Raw genomic sequence first — 21785 nt, 5'->3', positions numbered from 1 at the left:
TGGTTGCTGAGGCAAAAACTCGGGCGTGGGAGGAGTTTGGGGAGGCCATGGAGAATGACTTTCGGACGGCTTCGAGGAGATTCTGGTCCACCATCCGGCGTCTCAGGAAGGGGAAGCAGTGCAGTGTCAACACTGTATATGGTGGGGATGGTGCGCTGCTGACCTCGACTCGGGACATTGTGGGTCGGTGGGGGGAATACTTCGAAGACCTCCTCAATCCCATTAACATGCCTTCCAATGAGGAAGCAGAGCCTGGGGACTCAGAGGTGGGCTCCCCCATCTCTGGGACTGAGGTCACCGAGGTGGTCAAAAAACTCCTTGGTGGCAGGGCCCCAGGGTTGGATGAGATACGCCCGGAGTTCCTCAAGGCTCTGGATGTTGTAGGACTGTCTTGGCTGACACGCCTCTGCAACATCGCATGGACATCAGGGACAGTGCCTCTGGATTGGCAGACCGGGGTGGTGGTCCCCCTCTTTAAGAAGGGGGATCGGAGGGTGTGTTCCAACTACAGAGGGATCACACTCCTCAGCCTCCCTGGAAAAGTCTATTCAGGGGTCCTGGAGAGGAGGGTCCGTCGGATAGTCGAGCCTCGGATTCAGGAGGAACAGTGTGGTTTTCGTCCTGGTCGCGGAACAGTGGACCAGCTCTATACCCTTAGCAGGGTCCTGGAGGGTGCATGGGAGTTTGCCCAACCAGTCTACATGTGTTTTGTGGACTTAGAAAAGGCATTCGACCGTGTCCCTCGGGGAATCCTGTGGGGGGTACTCCGAGAGTATGGGGTACCGGCCCCCCTGATAAGGGCTGTTCAGTCCCTGTACGATCGGTGCCAGAGCTTGGTCCGCATTGCCGGCAGTAAGTCGAACCCGTTTCCAGTGTGAGTTGGACTCCGCCAGGGCTGCCCTTTGTCACCGATTCTGTTCATAACTTTTATGGACAGAATTTCTAGGCGCAGCCAGGGTGTTGAGGGGGTCCGGTTTGGTGGGCTCAGGATTGGGTCACTGCTTTTTGCAGATGATGTTGTCCTGTCTGCTTCATCAGGCCGTGATCTTCAGCTCTCTCTGGATCGGTTCGCAGCCGAGTGTGAAGCGGCTGGGATGAGAATCAGCACCTCCAAATCCGAGACCATGGTCCTCAGCCGGAAAAGGGTGGAGTGCCCTCTCAGGGTTGGTAGCGAGATCCTGCCCCAAGTGGAGGAGTTCAAGTATCTCGGGGTCTTGTTCACGAGTGAGGGAAGAATGGAGCGTGAGATCGACAGGCGGATCGGTGCGGCATCCGCAGTAATGCGGGCATTGCATCGGTCTGTCGTGGTGAAAAAGGAGCTGAGCCGCAAGGCGAAGCTCTCAATTTACCAGTCGATCTATGTTCCTACCCTCACCTATGGTCATGAGCTATGGGTAGTGACCGAAAGAACGAGATCGCGAATACAAGCGGCTGAAATGAGCTTCCTCCGCAGGGTGTCTGGGCTTTCCCTTAAAGATAGGGTGAGAAGCTCAGTCATCCGGGAGGGGCTCAGAGTAGAGCCGCTGCTCCTCCGCATCGAGAGGAGTCAGATGAGGTGGCTCGGGCATCTGATCAGGATGCCTCCTGGACGCCTCCCTGGTGAGGTGTTCCGGGCACGTCCAACCGGGAGGAGGCCCCGGGGAAGACCCAGGACACGCTGGAGGGACTATGTCTCTCGACTGGCCTGGGAACGCCTTGGGATTCTCCCGGAAGAGCTAGAAGAAGTGGCCGGGGAGAGGGAAGTCTGGGCATCTCTGCTCAAGCTGCTGCCCCCGCGACCCGACCTCGGATAAGCGGGAGACAATGGATGGATGGACGATAAACATAAATACGTTTCATATTGTACACTAACATTGCAGATTCTCTACATAACATCTCATAAATAAGTGAAAAAGTTAATATAGATGAAATAATACGGCAAATATTAAAAAGAAACAATACAAGAGGTAAAAAATAATTAAAACGATATGCTTAAAAATAGGATATATCAGTAATGATGATAAACAGAGAACACTTGGATTCGCTATACTGTATATAATCGTACATCTCATTAGTTTTGTTTAATGGATCTAAAGTTTCTTTAAATATACTGAGCTTTTTATTCTGTGAGTCCATACCTGGTTCTGTTGTGCCATTGTTCCGTGTCGGAAAACGTTTTCAGCTCCTTTTCTTTTTCGAATTGGAAAAACTTTACAGCAGCTCTTCTTCTCTTTCTACGGACTATAGGCGTTTGTGGGGCGGAGGCGTGGAAGGCCAAGTCTGCGACCTGCAGCTGGACCCTTCTCGCTATGCTGCGCGTTGAAGGTAGTGATGGGCGGAGTGAAGCCTCATGAAGCATCAGGTTTCAGGTTTGAAGCAATTGTGTCGGAAATCGTATCGAAGCTTCGAAGCATTTGACACTCGCCTCTCTAGGGACACCTCCTGGCCATTTTGTATTAACAGCACGTTTTAACAGTAAACTCTTAGAGCATTGTGGACGAATACCGAATGTGTTTGAAGTTGTGATATACATCTTTGAAGTCAAAAATTATAATTGGCAATAATGTCAAGCATTGTAAATCGACATACGCTTAGCAAGTAATTATTCTGCAGTAATCGGATCAACGTTGACTAGATACGTTAGGTGCCAGCACGGATTACCGTTGTTTAGAAGTAAACGTATGTGTAACGGTGGCTTGAACAATTACGCCAGTCGCACAGCGCCAGGTCTCGTGTTCAATAACAAACCTGGTCAGCATCTGTTTGGGGATTGCAGATTGCCGTTGCCTGATGCGTTTGATTGATAGTTCCGATTATGCGGCAATGCTCCTTGAAAACCTGGTTGGTGTTAGACTTCTAATCGGGAATTTAATCTGCATAATGTACATTCATATTCTAATTCCAATGTAAAACCAGCATATATCAGTATTTGAATTAAACTCTTCAACCAAATTAGACTACACCTCGTGGAAATGCGATTGGTCCATCACTAACTGTCACTAAATTTTGCAATAACTAGAAGAATTGCTAGTAAAACAGTAATACTGTAGCTACAATACATTACACTGCCAGTAGTCTAATGTGAAATGCTCTTAAATTTGCACTAAAGTACTGTAATGGTTTACACATAATGCAATACCCAGATGCTTAATTGAAATAACTCCATGGCAATTCATTACAGTTTCCTTTATCATCAATTGTGCACAAGTTTTATTAAAATAACTACTAAAATTCAACCCAGAATAGTCCCATCTTTGTAGCATAAAGAAATGTGTCACTATGGAAAATAATTCCTGACAATGCAAAGTAAATTTGTTGCACATCCTACAAAAAAGGAAAAAAAAAAAAAAACACACTTTCAGCCCTTTTGATATTTCAAATTAAGTTTTAATAAAGACAGCTTGCAATAACCCAAAAACATGAGCAGACAAAGTAATTTGTACAAAAAAACCAACCAGTTCTGTCCAGTTGCATTAATGAACGTGTACACATTTTCCTGCTAATGATTCAGAAAGTTAAGGACTAGAAAAGTGCTGGCCAGTGTACAAAAACTGAATTCATAATTGGAACAGGACTAAAACTAGGAACAAATACATACAATGTCTGCATAATCACAAATGTCCTCCACATCAAAGTCACACAATGCAGAGGATTTTTCTTCACAGATGACTCAGACTGTCAGATTACAAGGTTTTGATTAACTTTACAAGGAAAACATTTAAAAACTGGACTTAATCTGCATGTTGGTGTGCTCCTCTTTGCCATGTACCGAGTTCTAGTTTTGCTCCCATTACACATCTTGTACAAATAACTACAAACTGTCTTCAATAGTTAAATTAATTTTGCATAGAGGTTGTCATTTCACAAATTACATTTTCTGTAACTCAACATGCTGTTGTTAACAGTCTTGATAAGAGAATTCTCTGAATAGCGTAGAATAAGCAGAACCAAACCAAAGCATAGTAGTAAGATTGAATAGCTTTAGCAACCCTTAAGGCACAAAAACCCAATTTACACGTCAGTTTTTTGTACTTTTAGAAAGTAAGGGTCAATTCTGCTTCTTTGTATTTTTATTGTAGAAAACTTGATCAGTGCAATTCCATTCACAAAAAGATGCAGGTGAACGTCGCCCCTCACACCACTTGGCTTTGAAGGCTCAGCATCGTCTGTGCAGTCATTAGTTAGTCACCTGAAACAGACATTTTGTATTAACATCATGCTTAACAATTGAGACCCATAAGTAAAGTATCAGGTATTTGTTATACTAACCATGATTTAAATGTTAATGTTCCGATATGTTCAAACAAAAATATTGTTTAATAAAATGTCCAGTGTACTGTTATGAACAGTATGGTACATACCAAGAACAAAATCAGTCTTGTGAGATTCTGGCAAGCAGAGTCTTTTCTAGGACAGCAGTAGTAGAAGAAATCTGCTAAATAGAAACTAAGATTGCTTAAGACCAATAAAGTAGGCCTTTAAAGTGTGGCATTGAAAAGTCATGTTTACTAATCTCAGCATTGACAACAAGTGCACCAAACTTCTCAAAGTATGCCATCAGGAGCCTTGTGACATGGGGACAATGCACCCTCATCTCCAAAGATGGAAAGACTTGGCTTGAGACGATCACCTCTGCCTAAAGTAACTGACCACAGCAGGTCTAACCCACTCCCACCTTCAATTCTGTTAATCTGCAAAATATCAAGCTACACTGGCTTCCATTAAAATTAATGACATCATAACATGTATTTCATTACTACTGTATACTGGCAAGATTACCTGTATTTGTCCCAGACTTTGGGACAGAGGTTTGTAAAATGAACCATTGGTCCAAGCCACCAAATTGTAAACACAAAATGCAATTTATATCTTACATTTAATACTACCTCACTGCATTTTCCCCAAAGTGGTACAGGTTTACTTGTTATACAGCCAAAAAAAAAAAAAAAAAAAAAAAAAAAAAAACAGAACAGAAACAGTACAGAAACACTTGCCTCTTAAATTTCCAAGGTGTCCGCCTCGTCAGTGGTTTTTGACAGAGTGGTGATCTTGAGACATTTGTTAGGCCTAAATCACTTCTCAAAACTCATCCAAAATGCATTGTAGTTTTTGGTAGTCCTGCAAAAAAATTGAAAGCAACAAAATTGCCCTTAATTCTGAATATTAACAGTAACTATAGCAATTTTACAAGTTAAATTTAAGTAAATAATTACTCTAAATCAGTGCAGACTATAAAGCTGCATAAAAAAAATTGACAAGGTTTCTGAAGTGAACTCATGGTATGAGGGTCAAAATTTTTGAGTTAAGTTAAAACAGTTCCATTGCACTCTGATACTTAATACTTTTTAAGTAACATTTTGACATCTTGATGTAACTCACCTTTATAGAGGGAAAAAACCCAAAAACACACTTACACCTCCATAAAAACTGGAGTGATATAGTCATACAAATCCAAGAAAAAAGTGTAGAACTAGAACTGCAGTTAAACCAAGTACTCCTTCCAAAGTCCAAGGTAGCCAAATACATTCAAATTTCTGTCAACACAACCATTTCAAGTATCACTGGGATGTGGACACTCAAGAACTTTGACCTGGGAAGCTTTCAATAAAGTTGATGAGTGCAGTGGTTTTAGACATTTTTCTTCAGAAAAATGATCTGCTCTGCTGTGCTGGGCTTCAGGCGACTCCTTTTTTTGCAGAGGACTTCCCCAGCCTTTGAAAAAATGCGTTCACTGGGAACAGACGTTGCTGGCAGACAAAGATATTTGATGGCAAGCTGATATGCTGCTGCTGAAGAATGTGAATTTCCCATTGGGATTAATAAAGTATCCATCTATCCATCTATCCATCTATCCATCTATCTATCTATCTAAACAGTTATTCTCTCTTTTCAATACAGGAGTGGATCTTCTTGTCTACCAAGATAGGCATCTGTTAAATATCTCTTCACCTCCACAGTGGCATCTGCAGTGGCACTGTGGACTCTTTGAGCCTCGGAAACACGCAAGTCCAAAAGTTGCCATAGATGGTCTGTGGGACATGCTACTTCCAAGAATGGGGCCAGGGCTGATGTTGAAGGCTGTGGCTCTGTTTGAAAGAGTCAAAGAGTACATGGTTTTATTCACAGTACACATTAAATCAAATACCAAAAATAAACATTCCATACAAAAATCACCTTGGGGTGTCACGTGCACAGAGTCTGGCGAGGACCGCATTAGGGATGCGCATTCCAAGGTGAGTTGTCTCTCAGCCTCTCTGACATGGTCTGGATTGCCAAAGCCAATAGTTTTGAATCTTGGGTCCAGCAGCGTAGCCAAGACCAAAACCCGGATGGATTCCAGTGTATGGAATCTGGAGCATAAGCTTTCCTGCAGATGCACACCTAAGACAGAAAATAGCAATAATCAATGTTAAAGGGACACAACTATTCATTGTACAAAAATGTTTTTGGATCATCGCAGCCTACCTAATTGTATGGACTCCTCCCTGGTCACCTTGGTACTCTTCTCCGAGATGTTGTGTTGCAACATGCGATATAGTGGGATCATTTTTGATGCAGACACCGTTTTCTCTGCAGACATCTCAGTTGTTACATGTTTTAGTGGAAGGAGGAGGGTAAGGCATTCATTAATAATATCATACTCCCCACTTGTTAAGGGAACAACCTCTGTATTTAAATTAGAGAGGGCAGCACCAACTGCCTCACGTTGGTCATACAGACGCTGCAGCATGTCGTAAGTGCTGTTCCATCTGGTGTCCACTTCTTGAACCACCTTCTGCACTGGCCTGCCCATTAGCTGCTTCATCTCCGATAGTTTTTCCTTAGCATTGCAACTTGACCTAAACAAAGACACAATTTTCTTTGCTTTTTGACGAATTTCCTGGAGCTTGGGGGTCTGGTCAATTGCCTTCTTTACTACCAGATTCAGGGTTTGGGCAAAGCATGGCACATGACGAACTTTCAGCAGCTGGGCAGTGGCAACAAGATTGGCTGCATTGTCAGTCACCATGCAGTGTATCTTGCCACTGATTCCCCAGTCCGTCATTAGCACACTCATGGACTCCGTGATGTGAGCAGCAGTGTGTGTCTGGGGAAACTGGCTGACACAAAGGAGAACTGTGGCCAGTTTGGCTTCAGCTGTGACATAATGGCACGTGACACCCAGATAGCCATCCATATTTATTGAAGTCCACATATCGGAGGTCAGGCTGACATAAGCAGCCTGCTTTACCTCAGCCATTGCCTTCTCTTTGGCTGCACAGTACTTGGCCTGAACCATGGCTTTTAGTGCCTTTCTGGTTGGGAGGATGTAGCTGGGATCCAGTTTGTTAACAAAAGCCTTGGAAGCCTTTATCTTCGACAATAGAAAAGGGCTGCAAATCTTTTACGACCATGTCAACCAAAGCCTCATCCAGTTCCTCTTGTCTGCCTAAAAAACGAAAACAAAAAACAGAAAACAAGCTTATTGCAGCAAGCAAACGGTGTGCACCCGCAGCAGACCTCACACTCCAGACAAACTTTCATCAGTGCTGGTTCAGAATTGCTAAAATATGTGTAATACTATAAGAATAAAAATTTGTTACACCTTTCTTAGAACAGGCCCGGTCTTAGGTATTACAGGGCCCTAGGCGAAAGGGGGGTCCAGGGGCCCCCTGGAAGCTCTGCGAAATGCGTGAAAATTAGACCAAGGAGACGTTTTCTTGTAACGTTACGAGGTCATCACCCTGCGTCCCTTTTTCGCCCGGAGTAGTTAGCTGCTACAATTTAGCCAGTTTGAACTGTTAAACATGCGAGGGGAGGGGCGGGCCGGGGGCCTGGCCGCCGTCGATCTGGGGCCCCCCGGACACCGGAGCCCTAGGCGGTCGCCTACTTCGCCTATGCCTAAGGCCGGGCCTGCTTAGAAGTTCCAGTGTGAGCAGATACAGCGGGATTGTCCTACTCCTCTGTAATGCCAGGATGCGTCGACCTCAAGTGGCGAAGCATTGAAGACGTGTTACCGTTAAATGCAAGTTGCTTTTCGCAAATTATGCATTTTACCTTTGAGGGAGATACTAGATCAAAGTAACTCCACACCAGAGATCGAGACCTCTTACGTGAACCTTCTATCGTATATTCCAAATGTAATCGCAAAGTAGATTAGTCGTATTATCGGTATGTCTATATCTATCACCTCACTCGTCTCCAAAAAATAACCTTCAAACTTAGACGCATGCATTACTACTTTTAAGTTGTTTAGGTGCGTATTAGACTGAATTGGGATCAGGTGAGTGTTTTGGACACTGTGACATTCACAGGTATAAGCTCCAGGTGTCACTGATATACTGATACGAACTGGCGCTACACATCCACATCATCACGTGCATTGGAAATGAGACGCTGAGCTTTTAACGCACAAATGTTTCAAAACGACACCTTGAAGCTTGTTTAAAAGTGCACGTGAGATGATGAAGGGGAGGTAAAGCCAAATGTCAGTGAGATATGTCGTGTGTTACTTTTATCAGCACTGTCAATTACTTCACCCCATGTTAGCCTTGTTAATGACAACCCTGTAGACTCTTCATCGATTGATACAGACGCCGACATGAAGATCTACGAGATCTACTAATGCACTGGAAACAAAGAGCAGGCAGCTGTCCATATTTATAGTAATTTCCAAAAAAATCTGTCTTTGCCAGAAACATTTATTCTTGTTTACCGTAAGAGCAGCCCATACTAATCATGTATCTCGAAGCATGCGCAAATTAGACTTGATACACGTACATCACCTAACGTTCAAAGTACAAGACCTGCAGTTTACCTATTGATATTATTAACATAATATAGCTAATACAACTAATGAAACCCTCTACGTTAGCTAGATCTACCATTTCATCATACACCTGAAACAAGACACATATTTTCATTAGATACATCTTCATCACACTGCTGCCTCACAGTAAGGAGACCCGGGTTAATTTCCCGGCTCCTCCCTGCGTGGTGTTTGCATGTTTTCCCCGTGTTTGCGTGGGTTTCCTTCGGGTGCTCCGGTTTCTTCCCACAGTCCAAAGACATGCAGGTTAGGTGCATTGGAGATCCTAACATGTCCCTAGTGTGTGCTTGGTGTATGTGTGTGTCCTGCGGTGGGCTGGCATGCTGCCCGGGATTTGTTCCTGCCTTGTGCTCTGTGCTGGCTGGGATTGGCTCCAGCAGACCCCCATGACCCTGTGTTTAGATATAGCAGGTTGGACAATGACTGACTGACTGACAGACATATTGAACATTAATGCAGTAATTATAGCAGTAATAATGAACCTGAGGAAGAAAAGGAATATTTATGAGAAGGGACAGAAACAGTGATATCGTAGCAAACAGTATAAAAACAACATATAACACAGTAAATAGAACATATAGAATATCAAACAAGATATTACACTTCACCAGCAACCACCCGGTATCTTTTAAACGGAGCTGTGTTAAAACTCTATTCAGAAGAGTCCACACCCACTGTAATACGAAGGAAACAAAAATGAATGAGAGACGCTATCTCTTCCATCTTTTTACTTCAAATGGATACTCAAAACATTCATTACTCAGAGCTTAAACAGAAGACGCCAAAAAACTCAGCAAACAATTGAACTGAATCAGATCCCCCACCCCACCTGGCACTCACTCCCTTATCACCACAAGGTGTCTGAAGGTACAGCGCGCATCCTGGCCAAGTCAGGCGTCAGAATAGCACACAAACCCACAAACAATCTGCGCACAGTCCTCTTTAATGCTAAAAACAAGAAATCGATAGCAGAAACACGAAACGCAGTTTATAGTATTCCACGCAGTTCTTGCTCAGCAGTATACATAGGACAAACTTCAAAAAGAATCGCAACACATATACAGGAACATCGCAACGCCGTCAGAAGAAAGGACTCACTTTCATTGATCTACACGCATACTAAATCAACAGGACATACATTTAACTGGGACAATGTACAAGTCAAATTTAAGGCCAGTACTGAAAGTGGCAGAGAGCTGGCCGAATCTTGGCTATCAAATGAGAACGCCATCAACAGACACTTGGAAGTAAATCCAGCATATGCAAAGTTAAGAAGAACATGTTCATAATAAATAAACTGTACACTCAATACCCCCCCCCCCATCACACTGATTTCGCCACCCCCCCCTCCACGTAATGTTTTGCTATATATTGCCTTTGATTCTTGTAAGTCTAAGCATTGTCCTCTGATGAAGACCCCTGGCAGGGGTTGAAAGCTCAGGAATAAAAACTACTTTATGATACATGATACATTTTTTCTCCCTTTGTGGATCTCCAGCTGCAAATATATATATATATATATATATATATATATATATATATATATATATATATATATATATGTATGTTGATTTCTATATTCAGTGAATACACGCATAACACTGTTCACTATAGAAGTGAGGCAGTGCAGCACAGAGACTGGAATATTTATGAGAACAGCCAGAGTATTATGGTGAAGGAAGTGTTTTGAACCATATTAGTACAGCTGTTCTTATGCATTCTAATAGTCAGCATTTTAATATGCAAAATTTGTCATTTTATATTTTGACACTAAGTAATGTACTGCACAATAATTTCAGTTGAGTTGATGATCCAGAAAGATTTGTTTCACCAATCACAACTCTGTTGAAATTTTGTAACCTGGTGGTGGAATATGCAGTGAAATGTAATTAATATAACTTCCTAACTCTCAGGTCAAATCAGTAAGCTGACATGAGGAGTGGAAATGTCCCGCCCCCATGCATTGCGGTTCGAAGCACTGAGCAGACATGCGTAGTACTGAGATTGCATCCTGATGGGCGTCGAAGCCTCAGACATGCTGAGTACTGAGATTGTGACGGGACATCGAATCTTCAGACGTGCGCACTAGGTTAACTGAGGCTTCGAAGCCTCGAGCAGATTCGAAGCCTCAGACATGCGTAGTACTACTGAGATTGCGTCATGACGGGCTTCGAACGGGGATTTGAAGCCTCAGACATGCGTAGTACTACTGAGATTGCGTCATGACGGGCTTCAAACAGGGATTTGAAGCCTCAGACATGCGTAGTACCGTGCTCATGACGTGGCTCCGAAGTCTCAGACATGCGCACTGGGTTAACTGAGGCTTCGAAGCGTCGAGCAGATTCGAAGCCTCAGACATGCGTAGTACTTAGATTGCGTCATGACGGGCTTCGAACGGTGCTTCGAAGCCTCAGACATGCGTAGTACTGAGCTCAAGACGGAGCTCTGAAGCCTCAGACATGTGTAGTACTGAGATCATGACGGAGCTCTGAAGCCTCAGACATGCGTAGTACTGAGATTGGATCATGATAGGGCTTCGAAGTCTCGAGCAGACATGGTCACTGGTTACTGAATCTTTGTGAAGCCTCAGCACCCTCAAAGGCATTGACCTCTATATTTTGAGAGTCTATCTGACACTTAACTCTCTAGTTATATTTTGTAATTCGTATTGACATTACACACTTCACTTAATATAGTTAAACTACAATTCAGGTAGTTGCTGAGAAGTAATTATTGTTCTTGTGGTTTGCTGTGATTTCCTTTGTCTGATACATAGTGTCAAAGATATATTGTCATATATCAACTTTATATATATATAAAAAGATTAGGTAAATCGTGCAACCTTTTTATGGAACGCTTAATTTTGTTCAAAACCGTATGTCATATAGTATACATCTATAAATGTTTTTGTCTTCATTAGGAGAATACAACAATGATACTCTCGTGTCAATTAAACCAATTTAACGTGTATATGTCAAACAACATATTTCCACATCCGCCGCAGTAAGAACAGTAGTAGTAGTTCAGTTGCGCGAAGCTCGTTAATTATCCCGATTAGGTGGCTCAATGGTATCGCAACTGTCTCTCAGTAAAAACACCAGCGGTTCGCGTCGTCGATCTTCCACTTGTGAAAGGTTTTTTTTTCAATTCCTCCATTTAACAATATTTTCAGCATGGACGGATAGAGAGCGAATCGAGCTGTCGAGGGAAGATTGGGCCGCCGTAGACGGGCAGGGGGCACACGTCCCTAATTATATTGTGTATGTAAAGAGTTTCACTGTAAAACGTAATAAGCTTCATATTTGTGTGTTTGGAGACCCTGGTGTCGTACTGAATTTGTATTGTAGAAAAACAAACTACTGTCCAGCATGCCTAAATGTGTCTTTTCGTTTCTGATCGCTATACGGCACTACCAATTTAAGACAATTCGCTATAAACAGTTTCAGCCAATCAGCGCCTTCTAAACATGCAGAATGACAGTGTGAACCTTTATTGTAGCGGCGCAGCATCTTCGTTTCAGTCAGTCATTGTCCTGTTAGACTATTTACTGTTAAGTGCTGCTTGAGGTACCGTTTATAGTACAACAGGTAGCCTACGTAGTTCTTAATTTGGTATTGAAATGCACACACAAGTCTCCTAAATTATTTATTGAAATGCCTACATTTACAGTGTCCGTTTTAGGAAATCGTAGTTTTTACTTGTTCCCGTTATTAGGAATTACAATTTCTCAGTGTCATATATTATTCGTTACTACTCGCGAGTCCCGCATCATTGAGATTCTGATTTATATTCTGTATAAGCAATTTTTTAAAAGGAGCGTTAATTGAACTGACTATAGCTGACTTGTCATCTTCTTAAAATGACTTTATTGATTTGATGTTGACAATCATAAGGTCAAAAACCAAGGAGGCGATGAGTTTGCATGGACTGTGCTGTTTCTTTTTTTTCGTGACATCGCATCAGTAGAGAGTGCGTCAAATTAACAATGCATTCTGTCCTAAATGGCAGCGCATACTCTTTTTTATATTTCCTAAAGGCCAATGTGTCTCAGTTTGCTCATTAATATATTTGGACAGTGTATTTTAGTGAGAATGATTATAAACATATTACACATGTTCATTTCCCATGTAGATATGTAACGTTTGGTGAGAATAAATAAAAAGTAACAACACATATAATAGTTATGTTGCATTGTTTATGATTAACAAAATTCATAGTTTATCTGAAATGTTGTACTTATACAGTCGATTTATTCCACTTCTGAAGGTGTACACTGTCGGTATTCTCCATTGCATTTGCCCCCGATTGTAACGTGTGCCAGTGCAACTGAAGGGTGGCAGACGAGCTCACGTAATGGGTGACAAGGCACATCCTCACCCTGATGCCTTGGCTCTTGTCATGAATATTCCCATCTTGTGCTTTTTCTCATTCCTGCCAGTTTACTATTATTATTGGATACGTATGTAGAGGGAATGTGTGTCTTATTTTATGTCTATGAAAGGAAGGACGGTAAAGCCTTGAATGAAACTGAGTGTTGATGCTTTGGGTGACACGACAGGTGAGGAGCAGGGAACGTTAAATGTGACAGTGACTGCGGGGGGTTGTGGGACTGGAAGATGGTTTAAGAATACAGAAACGACAAAAGCTTAGTCTTTCAATAATTTTATTTACTTCAATGATTTATTCTGTTGTGCTGCAGTCGGAACATTACTTACCAACATGCTGGAATTCTATGAGGATGCAACAAAAGGAAACAATCAAAGTGGAGCAGATGAGATTATTGATGTGGACTTTCAGAAAGCGTTTGATAAGGTGCCACACGAGAGGTGGGCATCAAACTAAAAGAAGTGGCAGTTTCAGGGTGATGTTTGTAGATGGGTGCAGAATTGGCTCAGACACAGGAAGCAGAGGGTGATGGTGCGAGGAACCTCATCAGAATTAAGAGTGGTGTCCAGCAGGGGTCAGTGAAGTGGCTGCTGCTATTTTTAATATCTATAAATTATTTAGATAGGAATATCAGTAACAAGCTTTTTAAGTTTGCAGATGATACCAATATAGGTGGATTAGCAGATAATTTGGAATCCATTAAATCATCACAGAAGGAGTTGGACAGCAGACAGGCTTGGGCAGATTTGTGGCAGATGAAATTTAATGTCAGTAAATGTAAAGTATTACACATAGGAAGTAAAAATGTTAGGTTTGAATACACAACAGGCGGTTGGAAAATCGAGAGTACTGTACACCTTATGAGAAGAATTTAGGAGTCGTAGTGGACTCTAAGCTATCGACTTCCTGACAGAGTTCAGAAGCCATTAAGAAGACAAACATAATGTCAGGTTTTATAGCGCCTTGATGTGTGGAGTACGAGTCCAAGGAGGTTCTGCTCAAGCTTTATAACATACTGGTGAGGCCTCATCTTGAGTCCTGTCTGCAGTTTTGGCCTCCAGGCTACAAAAAGGACATAACAGCACTAGAAAAAGTCCAGAGAAGAGCAACTAGGCTGATTCCAGGGCTACAGGGGTTGAATTATAAAGAAAGACTAAAAGAGCTGAGCCTTCACCGAGATTGACATGACTGAAGTGTTTAAAATTATGAAGGAAATTAGTCCAGTGGATCGAGACTGTTATTTTAAAATGAGTTCATCAAGAACACAGGGACACAGTTGGAATCTAAAGGGTAAATTTCGCACAAACATTAGAAAGTTTTTCTTTACACAAAGAACAATAGACACTTGGAATAAGCGACCAAGTAGTGTGGTAGACAATAAGACTTGAGGGACTTTCAAAACTCGATGTTTTTTTGGAAGAAATAAGTGGACAGGACTGGCGAGCTTTGTTGGGCTGAATGAACTGTTCTCGTCCAGAATGTTCTAAATGAAAACGTGCTGCATGGTATTTCAATTATCTGCTTTGCCTGAATAACTTTTAATGCCATGAAATTCTTACAAGACTTTTAGAGGCCCTCTTTCCAGGTCCTTGGGACTCGGATTTAGCATGACTTTATGTTGAAAGATGGGAAATGCTGTTGTACCTGTAAGTTTACAAGGGGTCATCAGTTAACCCTTATGTGTACATGTAAGTTTAAAAGGGGAAAACCATGCAAACCTGTTTAAAATGTGCTTTGCTAATTTCATACAGATGGCTCTCAATTTGTTTCAAATAAAATCCATGTGGACACAAGCATAATTGAGTGATTGATATGGATCAGATTGAGGGCATTGTTTTTAGGTCATAGAGCCTAATGAATTCACTTGGTGGTGTAGGCACTTACAGTGGACATTAAAAGTCTACACACCCCAACCAGAGATCCATATATATTTTATATCCACTGTAACTACTTTGATTATTATGATGTCTTGTGGGAGTTTTGCACTGTCGACGCGCACACACACTGCACACATTCTGAGGACCACTATACCAAGACAATAGAAACATTAATTCAAGATCTTGACCCATGTTGACATGATTGTATCATGAAACTTCTGTAGATTTGCCAGCACATTCATCTCCTGTTCTTCCACATCCTAAATGTGTCCTACTGGATTCAGATCCAGTCACTGGGAAGGCCAGTAAAGAACAATGTCAACTTATTGTCATGTTCATGAAACCAGATAGATGACTTTTGCTTTGTGAAATGGTGCTTTATCAAATGGAGGTAGCCATTAAAAGTCAGGTAAAATGTGGCAATAAAAGGAAGCACCTGGAGCCTCATTTATAAAACGTTGCATGGATTGGAGTGTGGAAATGTGCAAACACCACCAAAAATCAGATCTTTTTTTTTGCCTTATGTATTTTCCTGTTTTTTTGCAGTATGCACATTTCTATGCAAATTTCCCTGTGTAACTCGCAATCACTTTCTAAATCTGCGTTCATGACCACACCTTGATGCTAATCCACTCATACATCTGCAATCACAATGCTGCAGAACTCAATTGGCTTCTTCAAGAACATCTGCCTGCACTTCTCAACATTATAGCACCTCTCCTCTTCATTCTGGGGGTCCAGGAAAGGAATAAGGTGCCAGTGTCTAAGCGGGTAGCTAATAATATGTGGCACATGTAATGATTTGATTGTTTAAAAAATGAATAGTATAGGCCTTGTGAAAAACTGCAGGTTTAGCAAGTTACCTTATCAGCAAGCCAGCCACCACGTACAGCACCGTCTTGTCTACCAATGCAAGCTTTCCTTAAAATAAACGAATTACGGTTTGACCCAGGCCACAGAGTCATGATGTTTGTTAGCCACATGTTGGCATCACAGATTGACTTGTACATTAATGGAAGGCCACTGCTTATTCTCACTAGATGCTCTTGAGTATAGTAGAATTCTCCAGTTACGTTTGTAGAAGCAGACACAGCTGCAAATTGACTTATATTGTCAAAAATATGTTGTTTGTACACCCACACAATACGAAAACCGAATGTAGTGCATCCTCAGTCAGCTAATGGCTTCCAGTACAGCACTGAAGTTATGACGGAGTGAAGCTTGGCTGAGATATTCCTCACCTGTCGGCCAGTTCCCTGAGAAATGAAAAAAGGTATTGATGTAAACTGAAGAAAAAAGACCCAAAGTTCTTCAGTGCAAATGCCTCCTTTTGTATGTATGCAAGCTTTATAAATGAGACCACTGGTCAGCAACAATACTCAGTTAAACTGTGGCATTCAAGCCAAGACTGGTATTAAAAGTCCCAAAAATTACCAGGAAATGTTTCCCATATCGTTGCGCTACCACCACCAGCCTGGACTGTTGACACGAAGGCTGTTGGCTAAATTCCGACTGTACCATCTGTGTGCCTCAGCAGGAGTTGAGGTCCATCAGACCCTGTTATGTTTTTTTCCAGTTTTTAGCTGTCCAATTTGGTGATCCTGTGCCCACTACAGCCTTGGCTTTCTATTATTGGCTGATAGGCGTGGAAGCCAACCTGGTCTTCTGCTGTTGTAGCCCATCTGCCTCAAGGTTTGATGTGTTCTTCATTCTGGGATATTTTTCTGCTCACTTCAGTTGTACAGTGTGGTTATCTGAGTTACTTAGCCTTTCTGTCTGCTTGGATCAGTCTGGCCATTCTCTTCTGGTCTCTCTCATCAACAAGGTGTTTCCATTCTCAGAACTGCTGCTCACCAGATGTTTTGCGCACCATACTGTAAACTCTAAGAACTGTTGTGTGTGAAAATCTCAGGAGATCAGCAAAATACATAGACTAGCCCATCTGGTACCCTCAATTATGCCACAGTTAAAATCACTGAAATCAGATTTTTTTTCACCCCCATTCTTGTGTTTGATGTGAACATGAAATGGAGCTCCTGACCTGTGTCTGCAGGATTGTGTTCATTGCACTGCTGCCACATGATTGGCTGATTAGATAAGCAGGTGTTCATAGTAATTGGCTCAGTGAGTGTGTATTGGTTTGTGGTGTTGCACGTTTTTTACTTTACTGAGTTACTACTTACAGCATATGGGTTTATGTAGATATTTATTTTTGCATAGTAATTAAGTACAAGCTGAGTGGTGTACAACTGTAAAACACAATGTAATACAAAAAAAGTACAGATTAAGTTCAGTTTACAAAGTTAAACCATGTAAATTTCACATTCATTACTAAAAGTCAAGACAATAAGTCTATTTGTCCCCAGGTGGAAATTTAGCGTTAAAGTTCTATCTGTAATAAATAAGACATGGACAGCTGACCACAGAAGAGAGGAAAAATGACCTGTGCACAGCAGCATTCTAGAGAAAATAAATTTCTGGAGGAGTGCAGTCAGTTATAACAGACAAAATGACAAAGTCAGATGCAGTCCCTGTTGTGGTGACCTCGGCCAACAGTCTGCCCACCCCGTCTTTGGCATTCTAGAATGTTATACCAGTTTGTGCTGGGCAGTCTAATGAGAAGACAAAAATCCTTTCATTCTTGGATTTGAAGGCTCCTAGTATGTCTGTTTTTATTACCAGGAGGACATCTTGGCACTATAGCAGTGGCACTCTAAATATTTAAAAGTGAAGAGTGACGATTAAAGGGTATACCTTGTGAATTTTTTCTTTTTTTTTTTTTTTTTTTCTTTTCTAGTTGTGTTTGGTGAACTTCAGGTGTCCATTCCAGAGACTGAAGTGGTGGCCCCCTTCCACTCAGATGTGCTCATCTCCTGCTTCTTCACTTTGACGGACAGTGAACATGGGCTGAACTCCACCATTATAACCTGGAGACACAATGGACGTGAGCTGATTCGGTACATGGATAAGAAAAAGATACCACCCAGTAGAGTGATGATGTTGGAAAGTGAACTTCAGAAAGGGAATGCCTCATTGACCATCAGGAATGTGACCAATGAAGATAATGGACACTACGAGTGTGAAGTTTATGAGGACAAACTTAGGGACAAAGACATCGTTCAACTTAATGTGATAGGTAAGTCTTGATTGCTGCTGTCTTCTGATGTATTACATGAAATGACTAGATCTGCAACAAGGAATGAACATCATAGCTCAATTAATCCATCCATCTTTTTTTATTTTCTTTTTGGAAACTCCCCATTATTGCAGGTTTAGAAACCCATCTTGTACCCTCAGTTTCAAAGGGAGAGACCAACCTTGTAAGGGGTGTCTTATGAAAATATCTCAAAGCGGACCTTTAGATTCACTAGACGTGCACATGTTTGAAATGTGGGTGAAAATCAGAAAAGCAGGAGAGAGGGACAAAGAAAAAGTAATAGTGGAAACAATATGTATATACGTGTGTGTGTTTGTGTAGGTATGTGTATAATATAAATCCCCTTCTTTAACCGCCACCTTATCGTTGTGGAGGGGTTTGCGTGTCCCAATGATCCTAGGAGCTCTGTTGTCTGGGGCTTTATGCCCCTGGTAGGGCCACCCAAGGCAAGCTGGTCCTAGGTGAGGGATGAGACAAATAGCGGTTAAACAAACCTTCTATGATGAATGAAAACTTTGGATGGCATTTTCCCTTGCCCGGACGTGGGTCACCGGGGCCCCCCTCTGGAGCCAGGCCTGGAGGTGGGGCTCGATGGCAAGCGCCTGATGGCCGGGCCTGCACCCATGGGGCTCGACCGGGCACAGCCCGAAGAGGCAACGTGGGTCCCCCTTCCCATCGGCTCACCACCTATGGGAGGGGCCAAGGAGGTCAGGTGCAGTGTGAGTTGGGTGGTGGCCGAAGGCAGGGACCTTGGCAGTCCGATCCTCGGCTACAGAAGCTGGCTCTTGGGATGTGGAATGTCACCTCTCTGAAGGGGAAGGAGCCTGAGCTAGTGCATGAGGTTGAGAGGTTCCAGCTAGATATAGTCGGGCTCACCTCGACGCACAGCTTGGACTCTGGAACCAATCTCCATGACTCTCTACCACTCTGGAGTTGCCCCCGGTGAGAGGCGCCGAGCGGGTGTGGGCATACTTATTGCCCCCCGACTTGGAGCCTGTACATTGGGGTTTACCCCAGTGGACGAGAGGGTAGCCTCCCTCCGCCTTTGGGTGGGAGGACGGGTCCTAACTGTTGTTTGCGCGTATGCGCCGAACAGCAGTTTGGAATACCCACCCTTTTTAGAGTCCCTGGAGGGGGTGCTTGAGGGCATACCTTCTGGGGACTCCCTCGTTCTGCTGGGAGACATCAATGCTCACGTGGGCAATGACAGTGAGACCTGGAAGGGTGTGATTGGGAGGAATGCCAACCCCCCCCCCCCCCGATCTGAACCCGAGCGGTGTTTTGTTATTGGACTTCTGTGCCCGTCACGGATTGTCCATAACGAACACCATGTTCAAGCATAGGGGTGTTCATATGTGCACTTGGCACCAGGACACCCTAGGCCTCAGTTCGATGATTGACTTTGTGGTTGTGTTGTCGGACTTGCGGCCACATGTCTTGGACATTCGGGTGAAGAGAGGGGCGGAGCTGTCAACTGATCACCACCTGGTGGTGAGTTGGCTTCGATGGTGGGGGAGGATGCCGGTCAGGCCTGGTAGGCCCAAACATGTTGTGAGGGTCTGCTGGGAACGTCTGGCAGAGCCCCCTGTCAGAAGTAGCTTCAACTCCCACCTCCGGCAGAACTTTGACCACGTCCCGAGGGAGGTGGGGGACATTGAGTCCGAATGGGCCATGTTCCGTGCCTCTATTGTTGAGGCAGCTGTCCGGAGCTGTGGCCGTAAGGTGGTCGGTGCCTGTCGTGGCGGCATCCCCAAACCCGCTGGTGGATACCCTTTTGTCCTGTGGGATTCTGGAGGCAGCTGATAGTTACCGGCAGGCCAAGTGGAATGCAGCTTCGGTGGTTGCAGAGGCAAAAACTCGGGCGTGGGAGGAGTTTGGGGAGACCATGGAGAACGACTTTCGGACGGCTTCGAGGAGATTCTGGTCCACCATCCGGCGTCTCAGGAAGGGGAAGCAGTGCAGTGTCAACACTTGTATATGGTGGGGATGGTGCACTGCTGACCTCAACTCGGGACGTTGTGGGTCGGTGGGGGAAGTACTTCAAAGACCTCCTCAATCCCACTAACATGCCTTCCAATGAGGAAGTAGAGCCTGGGGACTCGTAGGTGGGCTCCCCCATCTCTGGGACTGAGGTCACCGAGGTGGTCAAAAAACTCCTTGGTGGCAGGGCCCCGGGGGTGGATGAGATATGCCCGGACTTCTTCAAGGCTCTGGATGTTGTAGGATTGTCTTGGTTGACACGCCTCTGCAACATCACATGGACATCAGGGACAGTGCCTCTGGATTGGCAGACCGGGGTGGTGGTCCACCTCTTTAAGAACGGGGACTGGAGGGTGTGTTCCAACTACAGAGGGATCACACTCCTCCGCCTCCCTGGAAAAGTCTATTCGGGGGACAGAATTTCTAGGCACAGCCAGGGCATTGAGGGGGTCCGGTTTGGTGGACTCAGGATTGGGTCACTGCTTTTTGCAGATGACGTTGTCCTGTTTGCTTCATCAGGCCGTGATCTTCAGCTCTCTCTGGATCGGTTCACAGCCGAGTGTGAAGAGGCTGGGATGGGAATCAGCATCTCCAAATCCGAGACCATGGTCCTCAGCCGGAAAAGGGTGGAGTGCCCTCTCAGGGTTGGTAGCGAGATCCTGCCCCAAGTGGAGGATTTCAAGTATCTCGAGGTCTTGTTCACGAGTGAGGGTAGAATGGAGCGTGAGATCGACAGGCGGATTGGTGTGGCTTCCGCAGTAATGCGGGCTCTGCATCGGTCTGTCGTGGTGAAAAAGGAGCTGAGCTGCAAGGCGAAGCTCTCAATTTACCAGCTGATCTATGTTCCTACCCTCACCTATGGTCATGAGCTATGGGTAGTGACCGAAAGAACGAGATCACGAATACAAGCGGCTGAACTGAGTTTCCTCCGCAGAGTGTCTGGGCTTTCCCTTAAAGATAGGGTGAGAAGCTCAGTCATCCGGGAGGTGCTCAGAGTAGAGCCGCTGCTCCTCCACATCGAGAGGAGTCAGATGAGGTGGCTCGGGCATCTGATCAGGATGTCTCCTGGACGCCTTCCTGGTGAGGTGTTCCGGGCACGTCTAACCGGGAGGAGGCCCCGGGGAAGACCCAGGACATGCTGGAGGGACTATGTCTCCCGGCTGGCCTGGGATCGCCTTGGGATTCTCCGGGAAGAGCTAGAAGAAGTGGCCGGGGAGAGGGAAGTCTGGGCATCTCTGCTCAAGCTGCTGCCCCTGCGACCCGACCTTGGATAAGCGGAAGAAGATGAATGGATGGATGGATGGATGGATGGATGGATGGATGGATGGATAATATATCTATACTAATAAAAGGCAAAGCCCTCACTGACTGACTGACTGACTCACTCACTCATCACTAATTCTCCAACTTCCCGTGTAGGTAGAAGGCTGAAATTTGGCAGGCTCATTCCTTACAGCTTACTTACAAAAGTTAGGCAGGTTTCATTTCGAAATTCTACGCGTAATGGTCATAACTGGAACCTGTTTTTTGTCCATATACTCTAATGGAGGAGGCGGAGTCACGTATTACAGCACGAGTCAAACGCAGGAATGAAGGT

General features: G+C 43.9%; 2 protein-coding genes across 2 annotated transcripts in view; one reads left to right on the top strand and one right to left on the bottom strand.

Moving 5' to 3' along the window:
* Window positions 1-5917: 5917 nt before the first annotated feature.
* Window positions 5918-7396, bottom strand: LOC127529382 (zinc finger BED domain-containing protein 4-like). Its single transcript, XM_051932760.1, has 2 exons — window positions 6154-7396; window positions 5918-6065 (listed from the first exon to the last, which is right to left on the bottom strand). The coding sequence occupies exon 1, from the start codon at window positions 7256-7258 to the stop codon at window positions 6431-6433; it is 828 nt and encodes a 275-aa protein (XP_051788720.1). The 5' UTR covers window positions 7259-7396; the 3' UTR covers window positions 5918-6065; window positions 6154-6430.
* A 10450-nt stretch (window positions 7397-17846) lies between these two features.
* Window positions 17847-21785, top strand: part of LOC114658495 (tapasin-related protein-like) — an 81978-nt gene continuing 78039 nt past the window's right edge. Inside the window, exon 1 of the mRNA XM_051932759.1 lies at window positions 17847-18187. Within this exon, the coding sequence (XP_051788719.1) occupies window positions 18013-18187 (175 nt within the window). The 5' untranslated portion in view covers window positions 17847-18012. The remainder of the gene's footprint in view (window positions 18188-21785) is intronic.

Source organism: Erpetoichthys calabaricus, chromosome 10 (genome assembly GCF_900747795.2).
Source record: "Erpetoichthys calabaricus chromosome 10, fErpCal1.3, whole genome shotgun sequence".
In the NCBI taxonomy this organism is placed as follows: Eukaryota; Metazoa; Chordata; class Cladistia; order Polypteriformes; family Polypteridae; genus Erpetoichthys; species Erpetoichthys calabaricus.
This window is presented reverse-complemented; position numbering and strand designations above follow the sequence as displayed.

Coding starts and splice junctions, on each gene's coding strand:
- LOC127529382 (XM_051932760.1), bottom strand. CDS start 7,258: ATGGTTCAGGCCAAGTACTGTGCAGCCAAAGAGAAGGCAATGGCTGAG.